The sequence below is a fragment of the Serinus canaria genome, chromosome W (genome assembly GCF_022539315.1).
Source record: "Serinus canaria isolate serCan28SL12 chromosome W, serCan2020, whole genome shotgun sequence".
In the NCBI taxonomy this organism is placed as follows: domain Eukaryota; kingdom Metazoa; phylum Chordata; class Aves; order Passeriformes; family Fringillidae; genus Serinus; species Serinus canaria.
Window position 1 is genome coordinate 6,258,345 of NC_066342.1, and position 13,897 is coordinate 6,272,241.

Below are 13,897 nucleotides of genomic sequence, written 5' to 3' on the forward strand. Positions count from 1 at the left end.
GAGTGGCTTGGTGAGCACCTGGTGGCTAGGCCAACCCACCACAAAGAGTTATTTCAGAAACAATTTGTTTGTAATTAATACACTAAATATAGCATGCTGATATAGGTATGTGATCTACTGCATAAATACATTAATAGGCAAAACTAGACACAAAATACTAGGTGCTACAGGGCTTTTTAAATTTAATTTTTAAATGCAATTAAAAATTTTTAACACAACAAAAGATAATGGCTGAAAGCTAGAGAAAAATGAGCAATATAAGCATATGAGGCCAGAATGTAAATGGTGTAAGTGTGTCTGACCTTAGTCTCATGGGGATTTTCTGGAAATCCAGTGGGGGCTGTATGGGGCTCCCAGTGGCAGAGTAGGACATGTAATTCTATCTACTGTGCAACACTAAAACGTCTCTCTTTTCCTGGGAAGGGATAAAAACAAGTCATGATGCTTCACAGATATGGAGCAGAACAAATCAGGAAGCAGAGTCTTGGGGGACAGAGGTTAATGAGAGTACAAGACCCCCAAAATCCTCTAAACTTCTACCCCACTAGTTAATTCATAACTGACCAACATTTTTAACAGTGATAGTACTTGAACATTTGACTGACTGATTAAACAGATTATTCACCTTCTTGTGTTTGGAAGCCTAGACTGAATGCCTTTTTCACCAAACAAGTCACTGTGTTCAGAAGAAGATTTGAATAAAAATGTCAGGCCTGTATAATTAAAAGGTCAGACTAGGTGATTTAATTTTCCAATATAACGTAAAGATCCATGTATCTCTGCTTTTTTAATCTAAAGCAGTTTGTCTGTTTTAGGATGAATTTAGCTATAAAAATTGTTCTGACAATTACCAGAGGGATGAGGAAAAAAGGAAAAAATTCCTTTACCTAGAAAGAGGTTGGCTGTTTGAATAAATAAAATCTTACTTCAAACTACTTTCAAAATCACAACTACTCCAGCTTAAAATAAGGCTATGGAAGCTTACACATTTTTATGTTTTTTTCTCTTAAAAAAACTGTACTTCTTCCAAAACTATACTATCAGGATTTGACATTACTATTGGCTCTCCTTATTTGTGGCTGTTATTCTTTTTCTCCCACTCTATTATCAAATGGTTTATTTTAGAAAGGTGCCATGCTTTCTTTTCCATCAGGAGAATGCTTAGCACACTGTATTTAGTACCAGGAGTATTAATGAATTCAGAAGTATTAACTAATTAATTCATTCATATAGGCTTTGTTTTTATTTCCATGTACCTCTTGATGCGCAAAAGCATGACTGAAATAGGATACATTTCTGAGTCAATAGTTCCTATGGATAGTGGTGACTGATGAATAACAGTGATTGCAGATCAACTCTAATGCTTGCTAGAAAAAACAATAGGTGAGAGTTCCTTCCAGGCTGACAAGCATAATACATTTTTTAATTTAATAACTAAATACACATTTTGAAAGTTTTGACATTAGGAAACATTGGTATTACAATGCAAACTTTATCAGAACAATCCTTAAAATATTTACATATAGTAAAAAGTGCAGGGTGATTTAAATTCTATTATTTATAGGAGAGTTAATTTTCTAATTTGTTTTTGCTGTAGCTGCTAGTCCTCTGACATTAGCCATTCATAACCCACCCAGATAAAGGAGCTGAACAGAGTCAGCAGCTCTTCAAGGACATTATTCTTAGAGCACAAGATCTCTTGATTCTCACATGCAAGAGATCAGGCAAGGAAGGCAGGAAACCAGAATGGCCTAGTAAGGACCTCCTGGTCAAACCTAAAGTATGAGAAGGAAATGCACAGGCTGTGGAAACAGGGATGTGGGAACATGGAAAAAAATATAGGGATGCTGCCCAAATGCATAGGGATGGGATCAGGAAAGCTAAGGCACAGCTGGTACTGAATTTGGCAAGGGATGAGAAGAATGAGAAGGGCTTCTACAGGTACGTTGGCCAGAAAAGGAAGATTAAAGAAAATGTATTCTCTTCTCCAGCCTGATAAACAGCACAGGAAAACTGGTGACAACTGACATAGAAAAGGCTCAGGTACTCAACCATTTTTTTTGCCTCAGATTTCAATGAAAATCTCTCTTCCCACATATCTAAAGCCCCGAACCTCAAGACAGTAACTGGAGGAAAGAAGTCCCTCCTATCATAGGAGAAGATCAGTTCATGACTTCCAGAGGAACCTGAGTGCACACAAGTCCATGGGACCCAACAAGATGCATGCCAGGGTCCTGAGGGAATTGGCTGATACAGTTGCTGAGTCATTCTGCATTATATTTGTCATGGCAGTCAGGAAACTACCCTGGTGACAGGAAAAAGGAAAACATTGTACCCATTTTAAAAAAAGGTAAAAAGGGGGACCCTGGAAACAACGGACCAGTTAGCCTCACCTCCAGCCTAGTAAGACCATGAAACACATTGTCCTGAAAAGTATTGAGTCCAGTATTATTTAGCTTATTCATCAATAACTTGGATGAAGGGATAGAGTGCCTTCACTGCAGGTTTTCTGACCATACAAAACTGAGGAGTGGCTGATACTCCAGAGTGCTATGCTGACATTCAGAAGGATCTCGACAGATTGGAGACATGGGCAGAGAGCAACTGTCTGAAATTCAACAAAGGCCAGTGCACAGCCTTGCACCTGGTGAGGAATAACCCCAGGTACCAGTACAAGCTGGGGGTGACCTGCTGGAAAGCAGCTCTGCATAGAAGGACCTGGGGGTCCTGGTGGACAACAAGCTGCCCATGAGCCAGCAGTGCCCTTGTGGCCAAGAAGGGAAATGGTATCTTGGGGTGCATTGGGAAGAGCATTGCCAGCAGGTGGAGGGAGGTGATCCTGCCCCTCTACTGAGCCCTGGTGAGGCCACATCTGTAGTGCTATGTCAAATTCTGGGCTCTTCAGTACAAGAGAGACATGGAGATCCTCGACCAAGTCCAGTGGAGGGCTAAAAAGATGATTAGAGGACTGGAGCAACTCACTTATGAGTAAATGCGCAGGAAGCTGGGCCTGTTCAGCTTGGAGAAGAGATGACTGAGGTGATCTTACCAATGTACATAAGTATCTAAAGGGAGGGTGCCAAGAGGATGGGGCCAGGCTCTGCTTGGTGGTGCTGAGCAATAAGATGAGAATCAACAGGCAGAAACTGGAACACAGGAAGTTCCAACTGAACATTAGGAAGAGCTTTACTGTGCAGGTGACTGAGCATTGGAACAGGTTGCCCAGAGAGATTGTGGAGTTTCCTTCCCTGGAGATATTCAAGAACTGTCTGGATACAATCCTAAATAATGTATTCTTGGGCCCTTGCTTGAGCAGATAAGTTGGACTAGTCAACCTCCAGTGGTCCCTTCCAACTTACCCATTCCATGATTCTGCATATGTCAAAACATTAAAAACAAGGAGGTGATTAGAGACACAGCCAACATGACTTCACCAAAGGCAAATTATGTCTGACTAATCTAGTGCTCTTCTACAACAGAGTTACTGCATCAGTGGAAAAGGGAAGAGTTATGGATGTCATCTACCTGGACTTCTGTAGGGCTTTTGAAATGGTCCCCCACAACTTTCTGGCCACTAAATTGGAGAGATATGGGTTTGATCAATTGACTGTTAGATAAGAGACTGTCTTGATGACCACATCTCAAGTGTTACAGTCAATGGCTCCATGTCCAAATGGAGATCAGTGACTAATGGTGTCCCTCTGGGGTTCATAATGGGATCAATACTGTTTAATATCTTCATCAACGTAACACACAGTGGGATTGAGGGAACCCTCAGCAAGATTCCAGATGACACCAAACTGAGTGATTCAGTTGGTTTGCTATGTAGCATCCAGAGGGACCTTGACAGGCTTGAGGAGTGGGCCCATGCAAATCTCATGAAGTTCCCCAAGGACAAGTGCAAAGTACTGGACCTGGGTCAAAACAATCCCCAGTATCAATATAGACTAGGGAATGAACAGATTGAGGGCAGCTCTGCGGAGAAGGACTTTGGTATGCACTGGTGGATGAAGAACTGACTATGAGCTGGCAATGTGCACTTGCAGCACAGAAAGACAATCACATCCTGGGTTGAATGAAAAGAAGCATGGCCAGCAGGTCAAATGCGGTAATTCTCCTTCCCTACTTTGCTCCTGTGAGACCCCACTTAGAGTACTGCATTCACCTCTGAGGTGCCCAGCACAAGAAAAACTTGTTAGAGTGGTTCCAGAGGAGGGACACAAAGATGATTAGAGGGCTGGAACACCTTTCCTATGAGGAAAGACTGAGAGAGTTGGGGATTTTCAGCCTGCAGAAGAGAAGGCTCTAGGTAGTCTTTCAATACTTAGAGGGGTTATAAGAAAGACAGGTACAAAATTTCTAGTAGGGCCTGTAGCAGTAGGACAAGGGGTGAACACTGAAAGAGGGTAGGTTTTGATTAGACATAAGAGTTTACAATGAGGGTGGTGAGACACTGAAAGAGATTGCACAGAGAAGTAGTGGATGCCCCAAACCTGGAAGTGTTCAAGGTCAGATTGGTCAGGTCTTTGAGCAACCTGATCTGGTGTAATATGTCCCTGCCCATACTGTGATCAGTTTTGGGCCCCTTACTACAAGAAAGACATTGAGGTGCAAAGAAGAACGAGGAAGCTGGTGAAGGGTCTGGAGAGTAAGTCATATGAGGAGTGGAGCTGAGGGAGCTGGGATTGTTTAGCCTGGAGAAGAGGTGGCTCAGGGGAGACCTTATCACTCTCTACAACTACCTGAAAGGAGGTTGTAGCAAGATTTTTAGTCTTATCCACATTCTTATGCATGCAAGCATCCCTAGTGAACTGCACTGGTTTTGGCTGGGATAGTTAATTTTCTTCACAGTAGCTGGTGTGGGGATGTGTTTTGGATTTGTGCTGAAAACACTGTTGATAATACAGGGATGTTTTCGTTATTGCTGAGCAGGGCTTACACAGAGTCAAGGCCTTTTCTGCTTCTCACACTGCCCCACCAGTGAGTAGGCTGGGGGTAGACTAGAAGTTGGGAGGGAACACAGCTGGGACAGCTAACCCTAACTGACCAAATTGATATTCCATACCATATGATGTCACAGTCAGCAATAAAACTAGGGGAGACATTGGCAGGGGGGGCCACTGCTTGGAGACTGGGCAGCTGGACTGGCTCAGTTGGTTGGTGAGCAATTGCTTTCATTTGCATCACTTGTCTTTCTTGTATTTTATTTGCATTCTCTGGTATTTTTTTATTTTCCTTATAATTTTTTTTATTCCTATCAGTATTATCACTATTGTTTCCGTTTTAAAATTAACAAACTGTTTTTATGTCAACCCATGAATTTTCTCCTTTTTATTCTTCTGATTCTCTTCCCCATCCAACTGGGTGAGAGTGTGTCTGTATGGTGCTTAGTTGCCCGCTGGGATTAAACCATGACAGCACTATACTATTTACATGTACAGAGTTAAACTAAATCTAAATATTTGCAAGACAAAGTCATATATTACTGATTCTGCCAACATAATATGCTTTTTGCTACAGAAACATGTCAGCATGCCAGAACATCATAGTGATTAAGAAATATCCCCAAAGATTTAACATAGTTCTGAAGTACTTACTGTAGCTGGGGAGGCCCGTGTTGTATGAGTCACTGAATGACCAGAATTTTCCATTGAATTGCCAATCAGATAGGTCCCTCCTGAGTTGCTAATGAGCTGTCCTCCTGCAACACCCATCTGAATCCCTCCGGTGCCCACCATACTATGAGAGGAGACCACTGTAGTTGCCTGTGCAGAACTTCCTTCGAAGTAATTTCCCCCAGTGTTTTGGCTATACATCTGGGTTTCCGTGTAAGGATAAGTTGTTCGACTTCAGGAAAAGAAAATAAAAGAAGTAATAGTTATTTATTTGAATTATTTAAGTGAGGAAAACATCATTGTAGAAAAGAGTGTACAGTTCCTATAACCAAACTTAACAAGATTGGCAAAAAACCCCCGCATCTACACAAAATAACATTTCATATGTCAAAGTACTGAGTAATTAACTTGGACTCACTGTTAAAATAAGTATTCATTAAACTTAACAGAAAATTATTTTAGCCCCATCTGAAGATGGGTGGAGAAAAGTATGACAAAAATTGAAGATATGAGAGGAAGATCTCATTCAAGTATTAATATATTATACAGTAATTTAAAAAACTGTTTTAACTTTTAAAATCCTCCAGTCAAAGCTGGATTTTTATTTATATGACATTTATTTTGTATACTGTTTTCAGCTGGAATAGAAGTAATTTTCTTCGTAGAAGTTGATAAAGTGCTGGGTTTTGGTTTTAGGATGAGAATAATGTTGATAACATACTGATGTTTTAGTTGTTGCTATATGGTGCTTATACTAAGTCAAGGACTTTTCAGCTTCTCATGTCCAGCCAGCAAGAAGGCTGGGGGTGCACAAGAAGCTATGAGGGGGCACAGTCAGGACATCTGACCCAAACTGACAAAAAGGATATTCCATCTGTGAGCTCACAGCTCAGGAAGCCAACCACATCCTGGACTGCATCAAAAGGAGAACTGGCAGCAGGTTGAAGGAGGTGATTGTCTCCCTCTGCTCATCTCTTTTGAGACCCCGTCTGGAGTACTGAGTATAGTTCTGGTGCCCCCAACATAAGAAGGACATGGAACTGTTGGAGCAAGTCCAGAGAAAGGTCATGAAGTTGATAGGAGGACTGGAGCACCTCCCCTACAAACACAGGCTGAGAAAGTTGGGGCTGTTCAGCCTAGAGAAGAGAAGGTTCTGTGAAGGCCTCATAGTAACCTTCCAGTACCTGAAGGGACCTACAGGGAAGCTGGAGAGGGACTCTTCATCAGGAACTGTAGTGATAGGACAAGGAGTAATGGGTACAAATTGCAAGAGAAATTTAGGTTAGACATAAGAAATTCTTTACTGTAAGGGTGGTGAGGCACTGGAACAGGTTGCCCAGGGAAGTTCTAGATGCCCCAAATCTGGCAGTATTCAAGGCCAGGTTAGATGAGGCCCTGAGCAACCTGATCTAGTGGGTGGTGTCCCTGCCCATGGCAGGGTTCTTGGGACTACATGATGTTGAGGCCCCTCCTCCCAGCCCTTAACATTCTATGATGTCATGCTCAGCATATAAACTGAGAGAAGTTTGCCAGGGGGCTGGAATCACAGCTCAAGGATGGGCTGGGCATCAGACAGCAAGTGGTGAGCCATTGAATTTTGCATATTCTATTTTTTTCTCTTCCTTTTTTATCTTAGTAAACTTTCTTTATCTCAACCCATAAGGTTTGCTATTCATAAAATCACTGAATCATAGAATCATCAAGGTTGAAAAAGACCTTTAAGATCATCAAATCCAACTGTCAGTCTTAACAACTGTCAAATCCTTTTTCCCAATTCTCTTCCCAATCCCACTGCAGGGAGGGAGGAGTGAATGAACAGCTGTGTGGTGCTTAGTTGCTGGCTGGGGTTAAACCACCACAACAACTGTGTACATTACAAAACTGTGAGAAATGACCGCTCACTCTAAAAATTTTAAAAGGTTTAATAAACCTTAACAGAAATACAAGGACTAAATAAGGAAAAACAGACCTGGGAGCCTCCCTTGTGGCTGCCTACCACAGGGCTCCTCTTCAAGAGCAATGATTTGCTTTTTATACCCCAGGGGGTTGCATCAGCCAACCCTGGCCCCTCCCAAAGTCTGTCAGTCAACTCTTCTTAGCCATTTATTGGTGGAGACTGCTTTCTTGCAACTTGATTGGAGATTGGAGGGTCAAGTGTTGTGATGCTGTGCCTGCCCGCCCCCCCCCCCCCCCCCCCCCCCCAGCAATAAGCTTTTCCATTCTCAACTGCCCCATGCAAGGGCCACATGTACACACCTTCTTTCTACCTGTCCTAGATAACCCAGGCTGTCTGATGGCAACAATACAAAGGGGGGAAAAGGGGACTATGGGGAGAACAGAGAACATCTAAACAACGAGCTACAATAACATAACTATACATCAATAAAGCTTCTCTTAATATTCACACAATATTCATCCCTTAATTGCAAGTGCAAATAATAACATTATTCATCTATAAAAAAACTGTAAACATGACAAAAAATGTCAGCCAAGAGGGTCCTATATACAGGAATCCAATAAATGCTTTGCTTTGATTTCAAATTCACTGAAATTCTCTGTCTGAAGCTTGAAATTCTGAGCTCATTTGTATTTTAAGACATTCAGTTAGTTCAGCAGAGTGAAATTTTAAATTGGACAGTAATATGTACAGTGTTATTATGAAAAAGAAGGAAAAACTAATATAGAACTACAATTTGTGAAAGGATTTGTGAAGGGAGTAGAAAAGTCAAAGGAACAGCAACAATTTTACACAATTCTTTCCAACTATTAAACATTTGGGCCTCATTAACCAGGTAATCTTTGTGGGAGGTTAGGATGGTTTTTTTTTTTTCTTTTTCTCTCAGGAAATTTTCTCCCATTTGTTGCTATGAGATATTAATGACTGGTACTTAAGAGACACAAAATAAGTGTCCAAGGTGGGGGAAAGGGGTGCAGCTGGCTGCAGCCCCTTAGCCAGGAGCTTTTCTCTTGGGAAGGGCAGAGATACTGTGAGATTTTGGCTGGGCTCAGCTCCAAGCTCTCTCTCGCTCTCAGGACCAGAGGGGAGATAGGCCACAGTCGCTGTGGGAAGAATTCAACACCACTGCAAAGTCTCATCTCCTACTATTTTCTCCTACCATGAGTTTTGGGTTACTCTCCTGGCAGCTGAGTGAAAGGACTATGTGTACACTACTGTCAATTCAGTAGTAAATTACATTGACTCCTAATCTATACTATTTCTTTGCTAGCTATTATATAGGTACCTTTATGTCATGCACTGTTTTATGTAATCTACTAGTAGTTCTTTTAGTTTATTCTGTGCAGTAAGGAACTCTAAGGCCTTTTGTCTGTTACCCCATATCTATTCAATAAATAAGTCATTTTACAATAGACCTAATTGACCATTCTTAATAACTTGGGAGCTAGAGTGATTTAGGTGAGGGTCACTTAAGTAGAGCTGCTGCCAAAAATCTGAGCCAAAGGCAGGGCTTAACTAAAGCTCTCAATCCATTCAAAACAGTCTCACCAGAGTGGAGTAAAGGGGCAGAATCACCTCCCTCAATTTTCTGGCCACGCTGCTTTTGATGCAGCCCAAGGACACAGTTGGCTTTCTGGGCTGCAAGCACACATTGCCAGCTCATGTCCAGTCACTCATCCACCAGCACCCTCAAGTCCTTCTCAGCAGGGCTGCTCTCGATCAGTTCATCCACCAGTCTATATTACCACCAGGGTTCACCTGGACCCAGGTGCAGCACCAGCACTTGGTCTTGTTAAATCTTATGAGGTTCTCATGGGCATGATTCTCAAACTTGTCTAGGTTCCTCTGGATGGCATCCCATTCTTCATGTGTGTCAACTGCACCACTCATCTTGGTTGTGAAAAATGCGTATTTTATGATTGGCTTTTCGCAAATATTAAAATGAATATTATGTGTGTTGTGTTAGAAAGTAACGCTGTACTAATTCTCTTCAGTAGTGTGTTAAATATAGTTTTAGGTTATAAAAAAATGTTAAAATAGAAACTATGCTATGTAGGATACTTTTTCAAAGGAAGGACTTGCAGCGAGATAGCAGCCACAGGACACCTAAATCTTTCAGCGAAAAAGAATTTATTGCCCTTTTATCAGAAGAAGCTAACTTCTTCCCGGCTTGAAGGCGCAGTTAGGATTCAGAGGAAGAAGTTGACTATGACCAGACTGAATCCTGTGTTTGAATGGAATTTATGCATCATGTATGAGGTGTATGAATATGCAACAGGCTATTGTTTTTAAGGTTTAATCCTTTGTTAACGGGTGTCCTTTTTCAGGCTTGTGCTGCCCAGAAAAAGGTACCCAGACGTCTGTAACTCTTTGTCTCTATTGTCTCATATTGTCCTAATTCAAATTGTCCAAATTAATATTACTCTAATTGTATTACTATTTTTATAACCATTTTATTACTATTAAACTTTTAAAATTTTTAAAACAAGTGATTGGTGTTTTTCACATTAATGTCATCTGCAATTCTGCTGTGGGTGTACTCGATCTCTTAGTCTGTCATTGATGAAGATACTAAATAACACTCGTCCCAATATAGATCCCTGAAGGATACCACTTGTCACTGATGTCCATCAGGACTCTGAACCATTGATCACGACCCTTTGGATGCAACTGTCCAGCCAATTTCTTATCCACCTAACAGTCCACCCACTGAATCCATCTCTCCAATTTAGAGAGAAGGATATGGAAGACCATGTCAAAGGCTTTACTGATGCCAAACTGATTCTTTGCCTTTTTTTTAAAATATATTCTCTGTATTTTTTATACATATATTTGTAGCTCTGTAGCATATTATTGTATTTGTAGTTAGGTCCAGTATTTTTTCCCTAGACTGATAGGCAGAAATACAAAACACATTCCAGAGACTCAAAGTTGGGGGTCCAAGGCACCTTTCCTATCTTGGTTCTTCCTGGGAACCAAGGTTGAAACCAGCTCTTCAAGACACATTTTCATAAACAGAGTTTAGTCCCTATCTAAAGGAGGGGGAATGCGAAAAAGGGTTGAACTGGGGGGCAATTACCTCACCAATTATGCTTCTAATTGGGGATTCTTGTCAGATATGCTAATTTTCAAAACCTATAAAAATTGTATATGCATTATGCTGTGTGTGCATCTTTGGTATTTTCCACCTAGCCAGTTGTGCACCAAAGGATCCTTATAAAGGTAACCCCTTTTATCACACTGTGTCTGGCTCATGATTTTAGGGCCAGTGAAAAGGCATCATTACAGAAGTCCGAATAAATGTCATCTGTAGCCCTTCCCTTGTCCACTGATGGCATCACTCCACCATAGAAGGCCACTAGGTTGGTCAGGCAGTACTTGCTCTCAGGGAAGACATGCTGACTGCCCCGAATCACCTCCCTGTCCTCCATGTGCTTTAGCATAGCTTCTAAGAAATATTTTTTTTTTTTTACTCTAAGGGTGGCCAAATGTGTATTTGGTCTCGCTGAACTGGAATTCATTTTCCCATAGCAGCCCACCCAGTGCTGTGCTTTGCATTGGGAGCCGAAAAGGTGTTGATAACACACCAGTGTTTTGGCTGCTGCTGAGCAGTGCTGGCACAGCATCAGTGCTGTCTCCCCAACATCCTCTCCCCACCCACCAAAGGGCTGGGAGTGGGCAAGATCCTGGGAGGGGACACAACTAGGCCAGCTGACCCAAATTAACTGTCCTAGTTTGAGAGGAAGTGAGTTTTTTAGGATGCTGTGGTCAAACCAATAGGTGCTCAGATTTGAATATTGGCACCTGGTGTGGCTACTGAGGACATGGATACACCTCTGAGAACACAGGGGGTTAAAAGCAGAGAACTCCCAGGGGGAAGCTCACTTGGGTTCTGTCCATGAAAGAGGTCAGATGTCCCATGCACAGCTGTGGGCTGGGTGGGGGAGGGGAAGCCATGAGGCCTGAGTGAGGTAGGCCAGGGCCTTGGAGAGAGAAGAGGGGTGAAGGCCCCTGCAAGATGGAAAGGTGGAAGAACCCTGAGAGACATCGGGCAGCCCCTCCCCACTCCCCAAGGGAGAGAGAGAAGGAGCTTGTGCCTGTGCTGGTGACACCTTGAAATTTGATAGCACGGCCTGGCCAAGAAAGAGAAAGGAGGGGGTGCAGAGAGAAGGTGCCGGCAGGGCCAGCGTAGGAGTTCTGGACAGGCAGATATTTTAACCCTTTTCTTAGATGATAGAAACCTTAAAAATGCTGATCCTCTTGGAGCTGAATGAAGAGAGAGATAGACGTGGAATAGCAGGAAATGGGCAATTGTGATGCAAGTTTGTGCAAGTGAAAGATGTCTGAGAGAAGTTGAGAAGAATTCTAGGTGGGAGGAGATGATGGAGTGGCCTTTGGCTGGACTTTTCTTGTATCGCCATGGACAGAACCATTTTTCCTGTGACACAGAGACTGCATTTAGGAGGAGGCAATGGCTCGGAGCCAAGAAAGTGCAGTGATGTGATGTGAAGGAGTGCGTGAACAGAGATGAAAGGTGAGGAGGGTGGTGGTGCCCTTGATCTTCAGTGAAGAAGAAGATCTCTGTTCTCAAGACCCCTCGGCCCCAGGGGGTAAAATTTAGGGGAGACAAGTATCCCAAAAGTGAGAGACTGTGCTCTTTTTGGAACTGGGCAAGGCACCCTTAAAAAGGAAAACCCTAGAAGCAGCTCTGGTCCATGTGCAGTGGTGAGAGCACTGGGCATAGAAAGAAGATGTCATGATGACAAATGATCTCCAGGCGGTGCCACGTATGACATGGAAATACACGAGGTTTCAGCTGTGTTTCCAGGGGAAGCTCATGGTGCAAGAGGGACTCCTCTCTTCTTGATGAACTGAGAACTGATTATCTGGAAAGTGGTACTAGACCGAGAGCTAGTGATCTGAGGGGTGGTAACTGAATTGAGAATCCAAGGTTTTGTCCTACTGTGATGTATTGAGAATTTGGTGAGAAGAAGAGGAATGTTTTTGGAAGGTTTTCATTCTGAGTTCTGTGTGTGTTTCTTTTTAAATATAGTTGTAGGTTAATAAAGTTTTTTTCCCCTTTATTCCTAAGTTAGAGCCTGCTTTGCTCTATTCCTGGTCACATCTCACAGCAGACACTAGAGAAAATATATTTTCATGGGGGCACTGGCATTGCACCAGTGTTAAACAATGACATTAACCAAAGGGATATTTCATACCATATAATGTCAGCTTAAATATAAAAGCTAAAGGAGGGAGGAAGAATGGTGGGCATTTGTTATTTATGTTTGCCTTCCAGATCAACCACTTCACGTGCTGAAGCCCTGCTTCCTGGGAAGTGTCTAAACATCATTCACTATAGAGAATAAACTTTTTTTTCTCTGCTTATGTTCATGCAAAATTTTGCTTTTACTTCAGTAAGCTACCTTATCTCAACTTGTTTTCCATCTTATTTTCTCTCCCCTGTCCCACTGGGAAGGAGAGTTATAAAGTGGCTTGGTGGGCACCTGGCATTCAGCCAAAGTCAACCCACTACAACGTTCATCCTGTTTGTTTCTCATACTGAGTGCATTGGTGTACAAGCCTTTCAGCTATGCTCCTGATCCCTAAATGTAAATGTAAACATTGCCTCTTTCAGTTTAAAACTATTGCCCCTTGTTCTGTCAGTACAAGCTCCGGCAAAAAGTGCCTCTCTGCTCCCTTTATATATTGAAAGGCTGCAATAAGGTCTCCCCAGAGCCTTCTCTTCTCTAGGCTGAACTATACCAACTCTCATAATCTTTCCTCTTACGAGAGGTGTTCCAGCCCTCTAATCATCTTTGTGACTCTCCTCTGGACTTTCTGTAACAGAACTGGATGTTGTACTCCAAGTGGGGGTATCCTGAGAGTGAAGTAGAGGGGGAGAATTCACCTTCCTCAAACTGCTGGCCACACTGCCTTTTATGCAGCCCAGGATGTGATTGGTTTTCTGGACTGCAAGCGCACATTGCCAGCCCATGGCAAATTTTTCATTTACTAGTATATCCCCAAGTCCTTCCCTTCAGGGCTGCTCTCAATCTATTCATCCCTAGTCTGTATTGATGCTGGGGATTGCCCTGATCCAGGTGCAGGACCTTGAACTTGGCTTTGGTGAACTTCATGAGGTTTGCGTGGGCCCACTCCTCTCTAGCCTGTCAGGATCTCTCTTGATGGCATCCCATTCCTTCCCTTTTCCTGTCTGTTACCCATGCTGCATGCATTGCTGCAGAGGCACTTTAGTGGGCCTATTGACCTTGTCAGCTTTTTAGAGGAACACAAAGGGAAGGGATGTCAACTGTACCACTCA

The 13,897-nt window shown here is 42.6% G+C and overlaps 1 protein-coding gene across 4 annotated transcripts in view; it reads right to left on the bottom strand.

Moving 5' to 3' along the window:
• The window catches only part of LOC103824681 (transcription factor RFX3-like), a 207,544-nt gene that overhangs the window by 114,857 nt on the left and 78,790 nt on the right, over positions 1–13,897 (bottom strand). For all 4 annotated transcript variants that reach the window (XM_050986369.1, XM_050986371.1, XM_050986370.1 and 1 more), the window contains one exon: positions 5,598–5,847. In XM_050986369.1, the coding sequence (XP_050842326.1) occupies positions 5,598–5,847 (250 nt within the window). The remainder of the gene's footprint in view (positions 1–5,597; positions 5,848–13,897) is intronic.